This window comes from Danio rerio, chromosome 9 (genome assembly GCF_052040795.2).
Source record: "Danio rerio strain M-AB ecotype USA chromosome 9, GRCz13ab, whole genome shotgun sequence".
Classification (NCBI taxonomy): domain Eukaryota; kingdom Metazoa; phylum Chordata; class Actinopteri; order Cypriniformes; family Danionidae; genus Danio; species Danio rerio.
In genome coordinates, this window is record NC_141029.1 from 44,838,085 (window position 1) to 44,852,311 (window position 14,227).

General features: G+C 35.7%; 1 protein-coding gene across 1 annotated transcript in view; it reads right to left on the minus strand.

The window, feature by feature from the left end:
- Window positions 1–14,227, minus strand: part of ttn.2 (titin, tandem duplicate 2) — a 179,207-nt gene that overhangs the window by 78,008 nt on the left and 86,972 nt on the right. The window contains exons 113-134 of the mRNA XM_087268376.1: window positions 13,894–14,160; window positions 13,451–13,714; window positions 13,173–13,312; window positions 12,962–13,088; window positions 11,214–11,480; window positions 10,817–11,083; window positions 10,465–10,731; window positions 10,236–10,375; window positions 8,364–8,490; window positions 7,428–7,570; window positions 6,082–6,205; window positions 5,278–5,544; window positions 5,103–5,200; window positions 4,802–4,970; window positions 4,450–4,716; window positions 4,096–4,362; window positions 3,708–3,986; window positions 1,407–1,815; window positions 1,190–1,314; window positions 807–1,073; window positions 442–711; window positions 59–358 (exon numbers count right to left, since the gene is read on the minus strand). Of these exons, the coding sequence (XP_087124502.1) occupies window positions 59–358; window positions 442–711; window positions 807–1,073; window positions 1,190–1,314; window positions 1,407–1,815; window positions 3,708–3,986; window positions 4,096–4,362; window positions 4,450–4,716; window positions 4,802–4,970; window positions 5,103–5,200; window positions 5,278–5,544; window positions 6,082–6,205; window positions 7,428–7,570; window positions 8,364–8,490; window positions 10,236–10,375; window positions 10,465–10,731; window positions 10,817–11,083; window positions 11,214–11,480; window positions 12,962–13,088; window positions 13,173–13,312; window positions 13,451–13,714; window positions 13,894–14,160 (4,851 nt within the window). The remainder of the gene's footprint in view (window positions 1–58; window positions 359–441; window positions 712–806; window positions 1,074–1,189; window positions 1,315–1,406; window positions 1,816–3,707; window positions 3,987–4,095; window positions 4,363–4,449; window positions 4,717–4,801; window positions 4,971–5,102; window positions 5,201–5,277; window positions 5,545–6,081; window positions 6,206–7,427; window positions 7,571–8,363; window positions 8,491–10,235; window positions 10,376–10,464; window positions 10,732–10,816; window positions 11,084–11,213; window positions 11,481–12,961; window positions 13,089–13,172; window positions 13,313–13,450; window positions 13,715–13,893; window positions 14,161–14,227) is intronic.

The following is a 14,227-nucleotide window of genomic DNA, read 5'->3' on the forward strand; positions in this document are numbered from 1 at the left end:
TAGAACCCCTGGCTAGGATGCAAAAAAACAGGATATTCTTGACTTTTTTCTGACTTACCAAATTTATTCTTTGCTTGAACAGCTTTGTCTGTCTCAACATTAGGTCCACTTCCAACTCGGTTGCGTGCACAGACACGGAACAGGTACTTGGAGTCTCTCTGCAAGCCAGTTACAGTGTATTCTGTGCTGTCGGCACAGTCAGTGGCCAGAGTCCACGTCTTGCGTTTAACATCACGTCTCTCTACCACATAAGCCAAGATCTTGCTGCCGCCATCACTTTCTGGCTCCTCCCAAGCAATGCTGATCTCACCATCAGCAGTGTCAACAACCTGAAGGTTCTTCACAGGCCCAGGTACATCTGGGAAGATGAAATATATGTAAGAATTATTATAATCTCAAGATGAATTTCTAAAATAAAATGGTAAACTGAAAATATCCCACCGATAACTTTGAGGTTTATGAAAGCCTCTCCTTTTCCATGTTTGTTCTGGACGATGATCTTATAGCGTCCCTCTTCTGATTTCTTAGGGTCCTTAAGCCTGTATTCTGTCCTATCAATAGAGGTGTGAATATTGTCTTTTGGAAGACTTATGTCATTGTAGAACCACTCAGCCTCTGCAAGGGGGTAAGCATTGTATGGAACCCCCATAACAAAAGGCTTTCCAGCATCTGTCACCAGATCTTGATCCAATGTTTTAATTGTTGGTACAGCTATGGAACAATATTGTAAACAATGATTAGGTTTGATTGTTATTTTCTTGAAATTTGATTTATTTTTATACCATAATATGTATAATGTGTCTTACCAGCAAGCTCAAGTTTTGCTCTAGCATCTTTGTCCTTGGCAATGACTCTGTACTCGCCTTGATCACGTGGCCTAATTTCACACACTTGAAGCCTGTGAATCTTACCCTCGCTCATCATCTGGTACTTATCACCTTGAACAATGGTCATGTTGTTCCTCAGCCATTTGACCTCAACTCTGTCTTTGTTGAGCTCAACTTCGTATACAACATCTGAGCCTGGTGGCTCAAACACATCTGTGGGTGGTCTAACAATCTCCACCGGGGTCTCTAAAGAGTTAAATAAAACCATTTAAAATTTTACTACTTTCTATGCCTGCAAATGACACATTTTTTAAAATGTCCATGCTATTTCTGTTTTCTCATAGACACTGAAACAAACCTACCCTCGACAAAGAGACGAGCTCTGGTTCTCTTGTCATCTACACCACATGCATATTCACACTCATCATCTGGTCTGCACTCCTTTATACGCAGTCTGCATGTTTTGCCATCTCTCTCAAATTGGTACCTTAAAATTAAACATAAAATGCATATTTATTCATAAATGCAATCATAAATTAACAAAAACACTAACTCAAAAACAACACAAATGTCGTTTACCTGGGCCCTTCTCGGATCTCCCTGCCATCTCTGTACCATTTGATATCAGCCTTCTCTTTAGTAAGTTCACAACTGAATTCAGCATCCTCAAATTCAGTGATGGTTTGGTCACTGAGTTGAGCGGTGAAGTCAGTGGGAGCTTCACTGATGATCAGTTCGGCTGTGGCCTTGTCAGGACCAGCAATTACAGTGTATTCACCTTCATCTGCAAGGCTGCAGTCTTTGATTGTCAAAGTGTGCTTTTCCTTGTCCACGCGATACAGAATTCTCTTGCTAAGAGTGATTTCCTGGCCTGCTTTCATCCACTGTACAGTTACGTTTTGTCTATTCACCTTGCATGTGAAACTGATGGCCTTTTTCTCCTGCGTGTCAACATCCTCAGGTGGAACAACAATTCTAAGATCTTCCTCTGTGGAAATGAAAGTGCATTATAAGTTAAGAAAGCAAATGTCTTTGAAACACTGTCTACTGGTGCGTCCCAAATCGCATACTTATTCACTATTCTACTCCATTTTGTAGTAGAAATAGTGCAAGTAGTGAGTTCACAGTGAAAACTCAAAAAATAAAAATAAATAAATAAATAAATAATAATAAAAAAATAATAAGTGCACTTTATTTACAATTAAATGAAGTGTAAACTGTTGGACACTTCACACACTCAACGACTGCAGCTTTGCTCGCACAGCAGAAGGGGCAGAGCGTTTGGGGCACTCGTTAAATTACTTTATTTATTTTGGATTGTGGAAAAAAAATTCTCCTTAGAGAGTCATTACACCACCTCTCGATGGTGAATGCGGTTATACTCTTGGCAAGTATTATTTGGTAGTTTGGTTATTTATCTCACTAACTTTGCAACCATCAAACGTCATCAGGGAAACAGTTTGAATTTCCTCTAATTAAAAAAACGTTAGTGTTCCATTTGAGACACTACATACATATACTATAATGTTGAGTTTGTAAGTGAATAAGCACATAGTGCATAAGTACATAGTGTGACATTTGGGATTGCAGCTTACAGTAAGTCTCAAATCCATGTCATAAAACATTCTCGATATTTTGTTGGTTAGTTGTATAAACTGTCATAGGGAAAAATAATATCACATTTAATAGTAATATATGACAGTAATAAAGTATATTTAATATTCAAATATATTATATAGTAATAATTCAATATATTGTGTTAATGAACATGCATAATATAGATAGTCAGCACTTTAAAATACATCGATAAATAATTATTATTTGAGTGCTTTCTAAGAATATTCAGATTTTATTTGCAGTGGTGTTCATAACACCGCCAAGTAGATCAAACAATTCAGTTCTGCCTACCAAATGAAAAAATGACATACAATTTTGCTATTATTCGTAGGGCAATTGTACATTAAAACTGTGCAATAATAAGGCTCCATTAGTTACAATAGGTTAATTAAACTAAACTCACAATACATAACCTTCTATTACTCTTAAGCGAGGTTACAATAGTAATCATAACGAGTTTTATTAAATGGAGTAAATAAATATTAAGATTCACTCATTCATTTTCTTTTCGGCTTAATCCCGTTTTTAATTTGGGATCGCCACAGCGAAATGAACCGCCAACTTATTCAGCATATGTTTTACACAGCGGATGCCCTTTCGGCTCGAACCAGCGACCTTCTTTCTGTGGGGCGATCAAGCTACCCACTGCGCCACCGCAGTGCCTGCGCATCCCTATTAAGATTCAGTAGTATTCTTTTACTAGTGTTAACCTAATAACTGTAATATACCTACCTTTTTGTAAATAAGCAAATCTGTTTACGAATGGTACTTTATTGTAAAATGTTACCTTTTGTACTTTATCATCGTTTTGCAATTTATTTTAGTTAAAACATTTGTTTACTCTGAACATCTATATACAATAAAGCAATCCACTAAGTATTTTTTGTTATTATTTTTTGTTAAAGTAACCTTGTTTAGAGTTTAGGTTAATGCTTTGATAGCACTGTATACCTTGATAAAAGTTTCAGCAATTAATTACAACAGAAATTCACAGAACACAATAAAATAAACAGATGCATCAAAAAATTTTAACATTTAAAAAAAACAAAAAAAACTGTCCACTAAATGGACAGTCAATGAGGGAGTCACATTCATTTTCATGTTAGTTAGTTGTAGGTATTATTGCAAGAAAGTATTTTTGGATTAGATAGTTTAGTAGAGTTCAGTTTAAGCTGGACCATTGATTTGAGACTGAATGTTGGGCTCACGATACAAATGTCCCTAAATGCTGAAGAAAATTAAGCAAATCAGTATTTGTCATACCATGCACAGTGATGTTGGCAGAGCTCTTGGCTTGTTCAGCACGCTGGTTGGTCAGTGTAATTGTGTAGTTTGCCTCATCTGACTTTTGGGTATCTTTGATTCTCAGAGAGAATACATTGTCCTTCTGAACCATGATGAACTTGCTGCTTTCGAATAATGTCTCATTATTCTTTAGCCATTTGGCCTTGGCCCCTTCAGTGTTAACTTCACAATTGAGGACAGTCTCTTGCCCTTCATTTGCCTTTGTGTCTTTGAGAGGAGTGATAATCCTCAGCTTTTCTGTAATAAAACACAGCAAACCTTCAGAATTGTCATATTTCTTCAGAATTGTCATATTTCTATTTCATATTTTCATAAGAAAATCTAGATAATAACATGCTGCACGTACCAAGAACAGTCAAATCAGCTGAAGCTCTTGTGGTTCCAATGAGGACTACAAAGCCTCCCTCATCTTTGAGTTCACAGTTTTTGACAATAAGAACTCTCTTTTTGCCCTCAGAAATAATTTCATACTTGTCATCCGATTGAAGTTCTGTATTCCCTTTAAGCCATTTTACTTCATATGTGTCTTTGGAGACAGAGCACACAAATTGTGCCTTTTCACCTTCAACCACCTCTTGGTTTTGAGGCCTGGCAATGAACTCAGCGGCAAGTTCTAAGGGGAAAAAATGAAGTTAGTTTATAAAAACAATGTTTACAAATGTTATGAGATATAAAGCCAGTTTGCATGGACAAGTCGTACCATTAATCCTCAGGTTTCCTGTGGTTTGTGAGGTGGGCAGTTTACAGTGGTACTCTCCAGCATCATCCATACGGAGACCCTTAATAATGAGGATTCTCTTTTTGCCATCTGTAATATGCTCATATCTACCAACTTCAGGCAATTCTTGGTCACCTTTGTACCATGTAACCTCTGCACTGGGTTTGGAAACCTCACAAATCAGTTTAACACTGTCGGTTTCAGTGCCTTCAATGTTAGCCAAGTTCTTTGTGAATCTAGCCTCCTCCTCTGTGGTAACAAAAATCGTACAATCAGTATTATGTACAAACTAATGTGTTGAAAAATATATAGACAGAAAATAAACAGGACTTACCAACGACAGTCAACATGCCAGAGCTTTTGGAGGTCCTGGCATCACATTCATATTCTGCTTCATCATCAAAGACAGACTTGCTTATGATGAGAATGCGTTTTACTCCTTCAGAAATCATCTCGTATTTCTTGCCTTTTCTGATTTCATTGCCATCTCTGAACCAGCGAACCTATTTAAAATGCACATAGGAATTTTCAGCCAAATAAGCTTTTAATAATCGTTTTAGAATGCCACTAGTTTGCATAATGCATTTACTGATTTTGAATTTGGATTATAAAAAGCTAATTAATATAAGGCAAACCTTTGCACTCTCACGAGACACTTCACATTCAAATCTGGCAGATTCCTTCTCTTTGACCTCAACATCATGGAGTGGCTTTGTGAACTCAACATATGGAGCTGTTGATAAAAATACAATCATATTTAGAGTTTTATTTGTTTCATTACACCCATACAATCCAATCTAGTTAACTTACGCTCAACATTTAAGAAGGCTGAAGTCTTGAAATGCTTAGCATCACAGGTGTACGTCTTAGAGTCGTCAAGTGTGCAGTCATGAATAACGAGTTTTCTTTTACAGCCATCAGCGACCATGTCATACTTCTTGGTTTTGCGAATTTCTTGTCCATCTCTAAACCACCTGACCTCTGCTTTCTCTTTGGAGACTTCACACTCCAATTCAGCAGTGGCTTCTTCCTCTACAGTCTGGTCCTCCAAAGGTTTGGTGAATTCAACTGGTGGTTCTGTTTAGAAAATGAATGTATGTTTTATTGCAATGTACAGTATATTTTTAATGCAAATAATTCAACCCAGATATGACTTTAAATCAGTTAAAGACACTTTCGTAACACACACTTTCAATCAAATTTTGTGTCTGTGGCAATCAAATGAGCTCCTATAAGAGTAGTAACAATACCCAGCACAGTCACTGGTGTACAATGTTGTATTTGAATGGTTGTTATTTTCATACATCTGAGCGGTGTTGATTTTGTCAATAAGGGTGAAAAATAATTGTTGTCCTCTGTGCTAGTAACATGGTGGAAAACTATAAATGTGGGTTCTTCTAATGGATGTACAGTGCATTACTGTTGAATAAAAAAGATGAGACTAAAATGAAGTTAACAAACACTAACAGTATTTTTTGTTATAATCTGCTCCATTGTGCTGTTCATTCATTAGATTAGAAGATCATGCTTAAGTCCAAATAAATATTTGGGTGATGTTTGTTAGCAACAGGGTGCAAATCAATCAGCTTTTAATAATAAACAAATGGCACCCACCATTTACAATGAGCTGAGCCTGTGTCAGGAAGTCCTTAGCGGTGAGTTTTACTTCCCCGGCCTCTGTCAGCTTTACATCCCTAAGGGTTAGCGTGTGAGATCTGCCTTCAGCCCGGGTCACCACCTGTGCAAATCAAACCAATTGATAAATGAAGGCCCTTTGCCGTGTCAAGAGTGGGGGAGGCTATTTACTGCCCCACTGCCATAGACGTCAGCAGCTGAGCAGTAGGAACCATTCTCAATTTCACACCTCTACTTCTACTGCCCCAACTATGTACCCTGGGAGTTTAGACACGCATGCATTTGGCTTGTGTTCTTTAACTTGATATAAAGCTAAGCTAAGGCTAAAATAACAAAGATGAATGAGCAAACTAAACCACTATGTTAATTGTTTACAATTAAAATCATCATTAAATCATCATTAAAATTAATACAGGCTTAATTTTGAATATTCACTGTTTCGATTGTAAAGTAAGAATAATAACACAGCGTTCATTAACCAATTAACAATTAAATATCATCATAAAACCAATCTGTACTGAAATCCAAAGCTGAAAACATATCTGCCCAAACAAACTCCAAACTGGAAAAGTTTACAGTACATTAGTTTATTATAATTAACTAGGATCTCGTACAATCATTTCCATAATACAAACTGATCTTGAATCACAGCTGTTGTCACAAAACTGTTACAGCCTTATACAAACACCATTTGTTACACAACATTCAGTAAGATCTGAAAACTTAATTATTGAGGCTATAACTGAAAATCTAACTACCACCCATCTAATATTCCATAACAAGCACAGTTCAACTTTTCTAACCAAATGTATAAAAAAAACATACATTACTACATATATACACAAGCTATGGCCTCTTGCCACCTGCCACTGTACATGAGTCTTGAAGCAGTTAAAAATAACCAGAGGAACGCTTGCAGAGCAGAATAGCCCTGTGTGTTATCTCAAAACCCAGATCAAATGCTCAACTGGTAGCCTGATCCCCCAGGCCCTTATATGAGGAAAGCGTTTAAACTGACAGATCTGAAGAGCTGTCATGCAATATGCTAAAAATCAAAAAAATATTCTTGCAATTGTTAATTTTTCAAAGCATGCTTGATCCCAGAGTTTAAAAGTAATTTTGTAAGTCATGTCAATCAGGAGTAATTTCCCTGTATTGGAATAACATTAGCAATGTATCACTTTAAGCGTCTGAGCAATCATCTTGAATTGATTAATATATTAATTATTTGATCATGATATACAAAAACAAAGTGACATCAACCCTTCTTTAAAAAAATCCCACAAAAGGCACATGCATTGACACAGGCCAACAAGCACACTTACTCTGTCACTTGGTTCCAGCTTTGTACCCCCTAGGAACCATTCCACAGGTATGCCCTCATAAGACAGTTCGCAGTCAAAGGTTGCAGTTTCTCCCGCTGTCACCGTTACATCCTTGAGAGGCCTCAAGAGGCCTATCACTCGTGCTTTGGATTCAGGAGAAGACATTGTTAGTCACCTCCAGGTTCCAGGAGACACAGGTAATCCCTTAACTACAAATCCACATAGCGCTTTCCCCCTGACGACAGGCCACTGCTCTGGAGCCTGTAAGCCTCCAGGACAAGTGGGATTCAGCAAGAGATGGACTTGTGTTGGGGGCCTACTTCATTTGCATATTGAGTTTTCTTAAGATGTATATGGTCAGAAAAAAAAACTGGAGGTAGGTCTGCTATGCCTCTGCCAATCACTGACAGAGCCTCTCTAGATATGGCATGCAGCTTCTAAAATAACCGCAACATCTGATTGGCCACTAGCCCACCCCTGTAATGATACTCTGTGAGGGAATCTGTTACTGTCAATCAACCTGCCGGAATTTTCCAGGAAAAGAAGAATGTTAGGCAATGTGTTACTTAATTTATAAAAGGAGGAAAAAAAACTCCCACCTCCTGGTTGCCGATTTTAAGTCATAACAATTATTCTGCTTGTTTCTAAAGCAAGGGTATTCAAAAAAACAATATGATAAAAAATTCTTTGGCTGCCAAAGCTATCTATAACATTAATCCCTGTCATAATAAATGCTTTTCACACCCTGTTATCACTACATATCATCTTTCAGAATAATTTATGAGCTAATCATTAACTGTTAAGAGCCTTTAATTCACATGCTAAATTCAAAGCAACACACTTCATCTGCCTTTGTAGTTTAAAAAATATTGCTTCTGGTCTGTCCACAGGAATTTTTTGAGGTTATCCAAGAAAGAATATAATAATCAAACTTACCTTTAACTCTGAGCTGAGCTTTGGATTTAGCATTAGCAGCACTGAAGTCCACAGCACCAGCCATGTCCATGCGAACATTGTAAAGGATAAGCATGTGTTTGGTGCCTTCCTCCTTAATTTCACAGTCCTGAAAAATGACATTAAAACACATTTGAATTAACATATTAGCTAATAATTTACAGAAAATGAGATAAAACAACCTAATATAACCCAGAATTTATCAAGCTTTTTAAAGAATCTTTCTTCTAAGTCACAAATTACTTTCTTTTTTCCTTCAAATATAGACTTAAATATTACTCACAGATTTTTTTAACAAGTTAGTGCTTTTGTGGCCTAATATTAAACAGAGTGACCCACACATTGTTCACAATTTCTCTTCATATTTCAAACAAGTTTAAAACAACATGAATGTGAGTAAACGACAGATTAGCATTTCTTGCTTGAAGTATCGCTTCAATACCATTTGCAGTAACACTATAATAACTGCACACCATAAACCATTTATTAAGCATTAGCAAATAGTTCATTTTCTAAGATCATTCAGAATGAGTAAATAAATTATTATTAAACTATTCAAATCAACATTTTTACACATTATTCAGGCAAATAGTAACAGCTACTTTGTATATTAATAAACGCTTTATTAACGCAACTACATGCAGTTTTGTAACCTAAAGGACTATTTATGCTTTGTAAATCTCTTATAAATGACAATTAAAGGCCTATCTATTATCTATAGAAATAAATGACAGAGTGATCCATAATAAAAAATTATAATTTCAAGGTACACAAATGAAACATTATCGAATGAAAAATCTTTGCAAATTTGTCTAAAATAAAATGACTGTCTAGTTTAAACATAGCAGAACAACACTGAAAGTTGTATCAAATTGTTATATTGTTCAATTATTATATTGTATATTATATTATAGACATGCACGAATTGTATGTCATATTTTGAACTCCCAATATTCTGCAATGTTTAAAATGCACAGTAGTTTTTTTTATAAGATTATTTTTTTATTTGATAATGAGACATTAATTGTCACTTATAAGGGATTTACAAAGCATCAATAGCCATCACTAGATTAGTCCACAAAACTACATTAAGTTGTATTAATAAAAAATTTATTTGCATACAAAGTTACAATTACTGTATGCCTGAAAAATAAGATGAATAAATTTTAATTTCAATAGTTTATTAACCATTTACTTACTCATTCTGTATGATCTTGAAAAAGACAAACTACTCTAAAGTAAATTGTTTGTAAATAATGCCATACTTAATTTAGTGGTGAAAAATGAATCATTAATCACCTTAGAATTATAAGGTTCTATCTGACATTTTTGTCAAAATTGAGATATTGACATATTCTTATTAAATAAGTAACCTATTTACATTATGGGATATTTTTTTATAAGTTGTTTACATTTTAAGACCTTTTATTAAAAAAAATTTTTACACACATACTGTTTGCTATAGAATGCAAGAACTTTGAAGCTCAATATCTCAAAATCATTCAGAACGCAGATAGAACCTTATAATTCCAAGGTGCTGGATTAACAAAGTATGAAAATACAATCATTAAGCACATTATACACATGCTTATAATTGAACACAGCATTTGTAGCTGTAACTGTAATCTGCTTAATTATGTTTGTTAATGTTGAGTTAATGCCTAACAATCAATGACTTAACTATTTGCTAATGCTTAATAAATGATTCATAGTTGTGTAGTTATAAAGTGTTGCAGAACAGAATTTGCAATTGAATAATTCAAAATAAAATAACTAAAAACACTGCAAAACATCAAAGTTTTGAACTTTCATCAATGTTATGCTAAAGTGATGTTTTTGGGTAAAAGAAATTACAGGTGATTGGTGCAGGGCGTCTCCTTTGAGTTTCCAGTGACCGTGAACATCTTCCTCAGAGATTTCAGTCTCAAAGCGAGCAGTCTCTGTCTCTGTGACCTCCACACTGTACAGTGGACGGACAATCTTAATATCACGTTCTGCAAGAGAACAGGAGGGCAGAAGAGGTGTTATGAAAATCTATAGGTAATCTAAAATATCTAAAGCATAAATAAATAATCTTACAAACCTTCGATGTTAAGTTTGGCTGCGGTTTTGTCAGAGCCACAGTCACACACATATTCGCCAATGTTTCCCTTTTCTGCCTTCTTTACTGTCAGGATGCGTTTCTTTCCATCAGCCTTGATGAGGACGTTCTTGGAGGGAGTGATTTCATTGCCATCTTTGAACCATTTCACCTGAGCAGATGATTTGCTCACTTCACACATCAGGACAACCTCATCCTTCTCGACTGCGGTGTAGTCCTGCAACTTGGTGGTAAAGTAAGGTTCTCCCTCTGTTGGAATTCATGGGAATATTAAGTGAATTTTTATCAGTAGTGTAGGGTGCAATAAGAGAGTTTACAATTTTTTAACACCTACCAAGTACAGTGAGCATTGCCTCACAGGTTTTTCCGAGAGCCTCAACTTTAATGAGAGATGTGTCGTCAATAGACACCTCTTTGAAGGACAGAGTATGAATCTTGCCATCCTCAGACATGTGGACCACTTTGCTTGGATGCAGACGAACATCGTTCTTGTACCAGGTGACTTGAACCTTCTCGTGTGAGAGTTCAATGCTGAACTCTGCAGTTTCACGCTCTTTAACAGTGACATCTTTAATGGGTCTGACAAATTCCAGACGAATTCCTGGTAAAGTATGCAAGCATGAGATTTAAACCAGCAGTTTGTCTTTATTTAACAAATGTAAACAAAATGTAACTAAATATAAATAATTGTGTTATTATTATTATAATTTCTCTTGGTTTCCACCCCTTACCCTGGATAACAAGTTTGGCAGATGTTCTGTTGTCCTCAGCTTCAAACATGTACTTCGCTTCATCTTCATAGGCAGCAGCTTTAACTACCAGAATGTGTCTCTTGCCCTCCTGAAGTACCTCAAATTTATCATCAGTCTTAATCTCTTGAGATCCTTTCAACCAGCGGAAGCTCTTCGCTTGTCTTGAGATTTCACACTCAAACCGTGCTTCATCCTTCTCATATACATGCACATCAGCAAGAGGTGTTACAAATGAAATTGGAAGCTCTGCAAAAAATATATGAAGAACATCACGTTATTTAAATGACAAAGTTATTTAAAATACCAAAAAAAATCCACAAATTCACAAAACATATTACATGCAACTATATATAAATACAGCATATCAGAAAAAAATATTTAATTATTAACAATAAGTAAATTGCAGTATAATAATTACCCAAAAACAATTAATCAACAGATAAATCAATTAATAACTGTGACTGCTCTTACATTACTTTGTGATTAATTGTTCTGATCTGTCACTTCAAAAACACTTATTTTGCAATTCACACACACACACACGCACACGCACACACACAAAAACAGTCATAGATAAGTGTAAATCTTGTTCTTAAGACTCTTGGGAATTTAGCATTTTAAATTTGTAATTATTCATCTTTATTCCTGACCTTTATATTCATGGCACAGTGTAAACCCCGCTGTTGTCATTACTAAAGATATTAAGTTAATAAAACTTGTTAAGTTCATAAAGCTTAAAATATTAAAAGTTTTTTTTGCTGCCAAATGAGTAAACTAAACACACCTGTTTAGGTTTTGATGTCATTTTAATTTCTTTAAGTGATTCACCATGTCTGTTTAAAATAATTGGTTGCGCTTGGAATGAATTCTGCCTTGACAACTACGCTGATTAGTCGATATATGTTATATGACACAAGGTGGTCATTTTGCTTGTGATGCTGAATTTTGCTGAAGCGCAGCAGGACATACACACTACCTGAACCCATCTGATAAAAGAGAAAAGTTAAGTAAATAGATATTTAAATACTTATATAGATTTTTCTTAATTGATATACATGCAGAGGAGACATGGTGGTGAAGTGGGCAGTGATGTTGCCTCAGACAAGAAGGTTGCTGGTTCGAGTCCCGGCTGGGTCAGTTGGCATTTCTTTGTGGAGTTTGCATGTTCTCTCAGTGTTGGCATAGATTTTTTCCACAGTCCAAAGACATGCGTTGTAGGAGAATTGGGCAAGCTAAATTGTCCATAACGTATAAGTGTTTGTCCAGGTCCTCCAGTTTGGGAGTTGAGCTTTGGGCTAACAACTCGTATAAATTAGATGTTGCAAAACACCAACATCGTGTGGCTAAATATCAACTTTGATATAAACGGTCCAGGGAGTAAGAAAGTAAAGAATATAAAAGCAGAAAATTTTGGAAGTTTAGTCTTTTAGCCCTTTTAAGTTATCTGTACTTAAAAATTTAAGCTATCTTTAATTAAACATTTAAGTTAATTCAATGAAGAGACCACATTGGTCAACCTAATTAATTGAGTTGTCGATTTCCCATTACCCAAACAAACTGAGGGAATCACTTTCCTCAAATCATTTGAGTAGTTTCAACTTATTAGGGTTGACAGTGCACTGGCTTTGTAAAAATGCGAGTTTATTATTGGTAAAAGATGATAAGATCAGTCATCTAAAAAAGCTTGGGACTACTAAGTAAGAACATAACATTTTGGCATGTGGTACCTTTCACTTTTAGATTTGCAGAACATTTTGCATTGGCACCCTGGAAGGAAACCTCTCCAGACTGGGACACTTTGCAGTTGTACAAAGTTAAGGTGTGTTTGGCACCATCTTCGATGATTTCAACATCCTGTCACCACAAAATCAAAAATTCAATTATGCCAATGACTTAAACATTACATGCCACCATTTTGAATAGCTTCAGAAGTCTTACAGGTGATGGAGAGAGAACTTCTCCTTGCAGTTTCCATTGGCCATGGACATCATCTTCAGAAATTTCCACTTCAAATCGGGCCGTCTCACCATCAAAGAGCTCAACACCATACATTGGTCGCACCACTTTGATATCACGGGCTAAAATATATGACAGTTGAGAAACAAATGTCATATATTTTATTTAAAACATAACACTGCTTACTGAAAGTTTGTAGGAAAATGTAAAGCAAAAAGCAACCCTTTCAATATTTTATGCACATAATCTTGAACACTGACCTTCAATGTTCAGTGTGGATGAAGTCTTGTCTGTTCCACAGTCGCAAACATATAAACCTTTGTCTTTGTCCTCAACCTTCTTGATGTTTAGGATTCTTCGTTTTCCTTCAACTTTTATGGCAACCATCTTGGAGGCTTTAATTTCAGTCTCATTGTGGAACCACTTCACAGGTACGTCTTTGCTTAACTCGCAGTCAAGAATGACTTCATCTTTCTCAACTGCAGTGTAATCTTGTAGTTTAACTGTGAAGCAGGCATCTCCCTCTATATTAAAATAAAATTTAGAAAGTAAAAAAATTAGAGCATGTTATCATTTATGGAATAAAACAACTATTAAGACCACCTATTTTGTCACCACTCCCAAACACCAGCATTATTTTTCATTATTATCTTCAAAACAAAGATAAAAACAAAAACAGAATGCAAAAAAAAAAAAAAGTTACCTAGCACCGTCAAGTTTGCTGTTGTCGACATTCCTTTAGCTTCTGCTTTTATTTGGCAAGTATCATCTAGAGTGACATCCTTGATTTCTAATATATGTTTCTTTCCATCAACATGCGTAAGTACAGTTCTGCTCGGATGCAGTTTTGTTTCATTTTTGTACCATGTCACCGGTACACTATCATGAGATAGTTCAAGCTCAAACCGAGCCGTTTTACCTTCCTTTACAGTTTGATCCGATATTGGTGAGACGAATTTCAGCCGCATACCTATAATGTGTTAGTCCAGGGCAAAACCATTTTATCTTGTTGATGTTCTGAACAAAACAAATTTTCA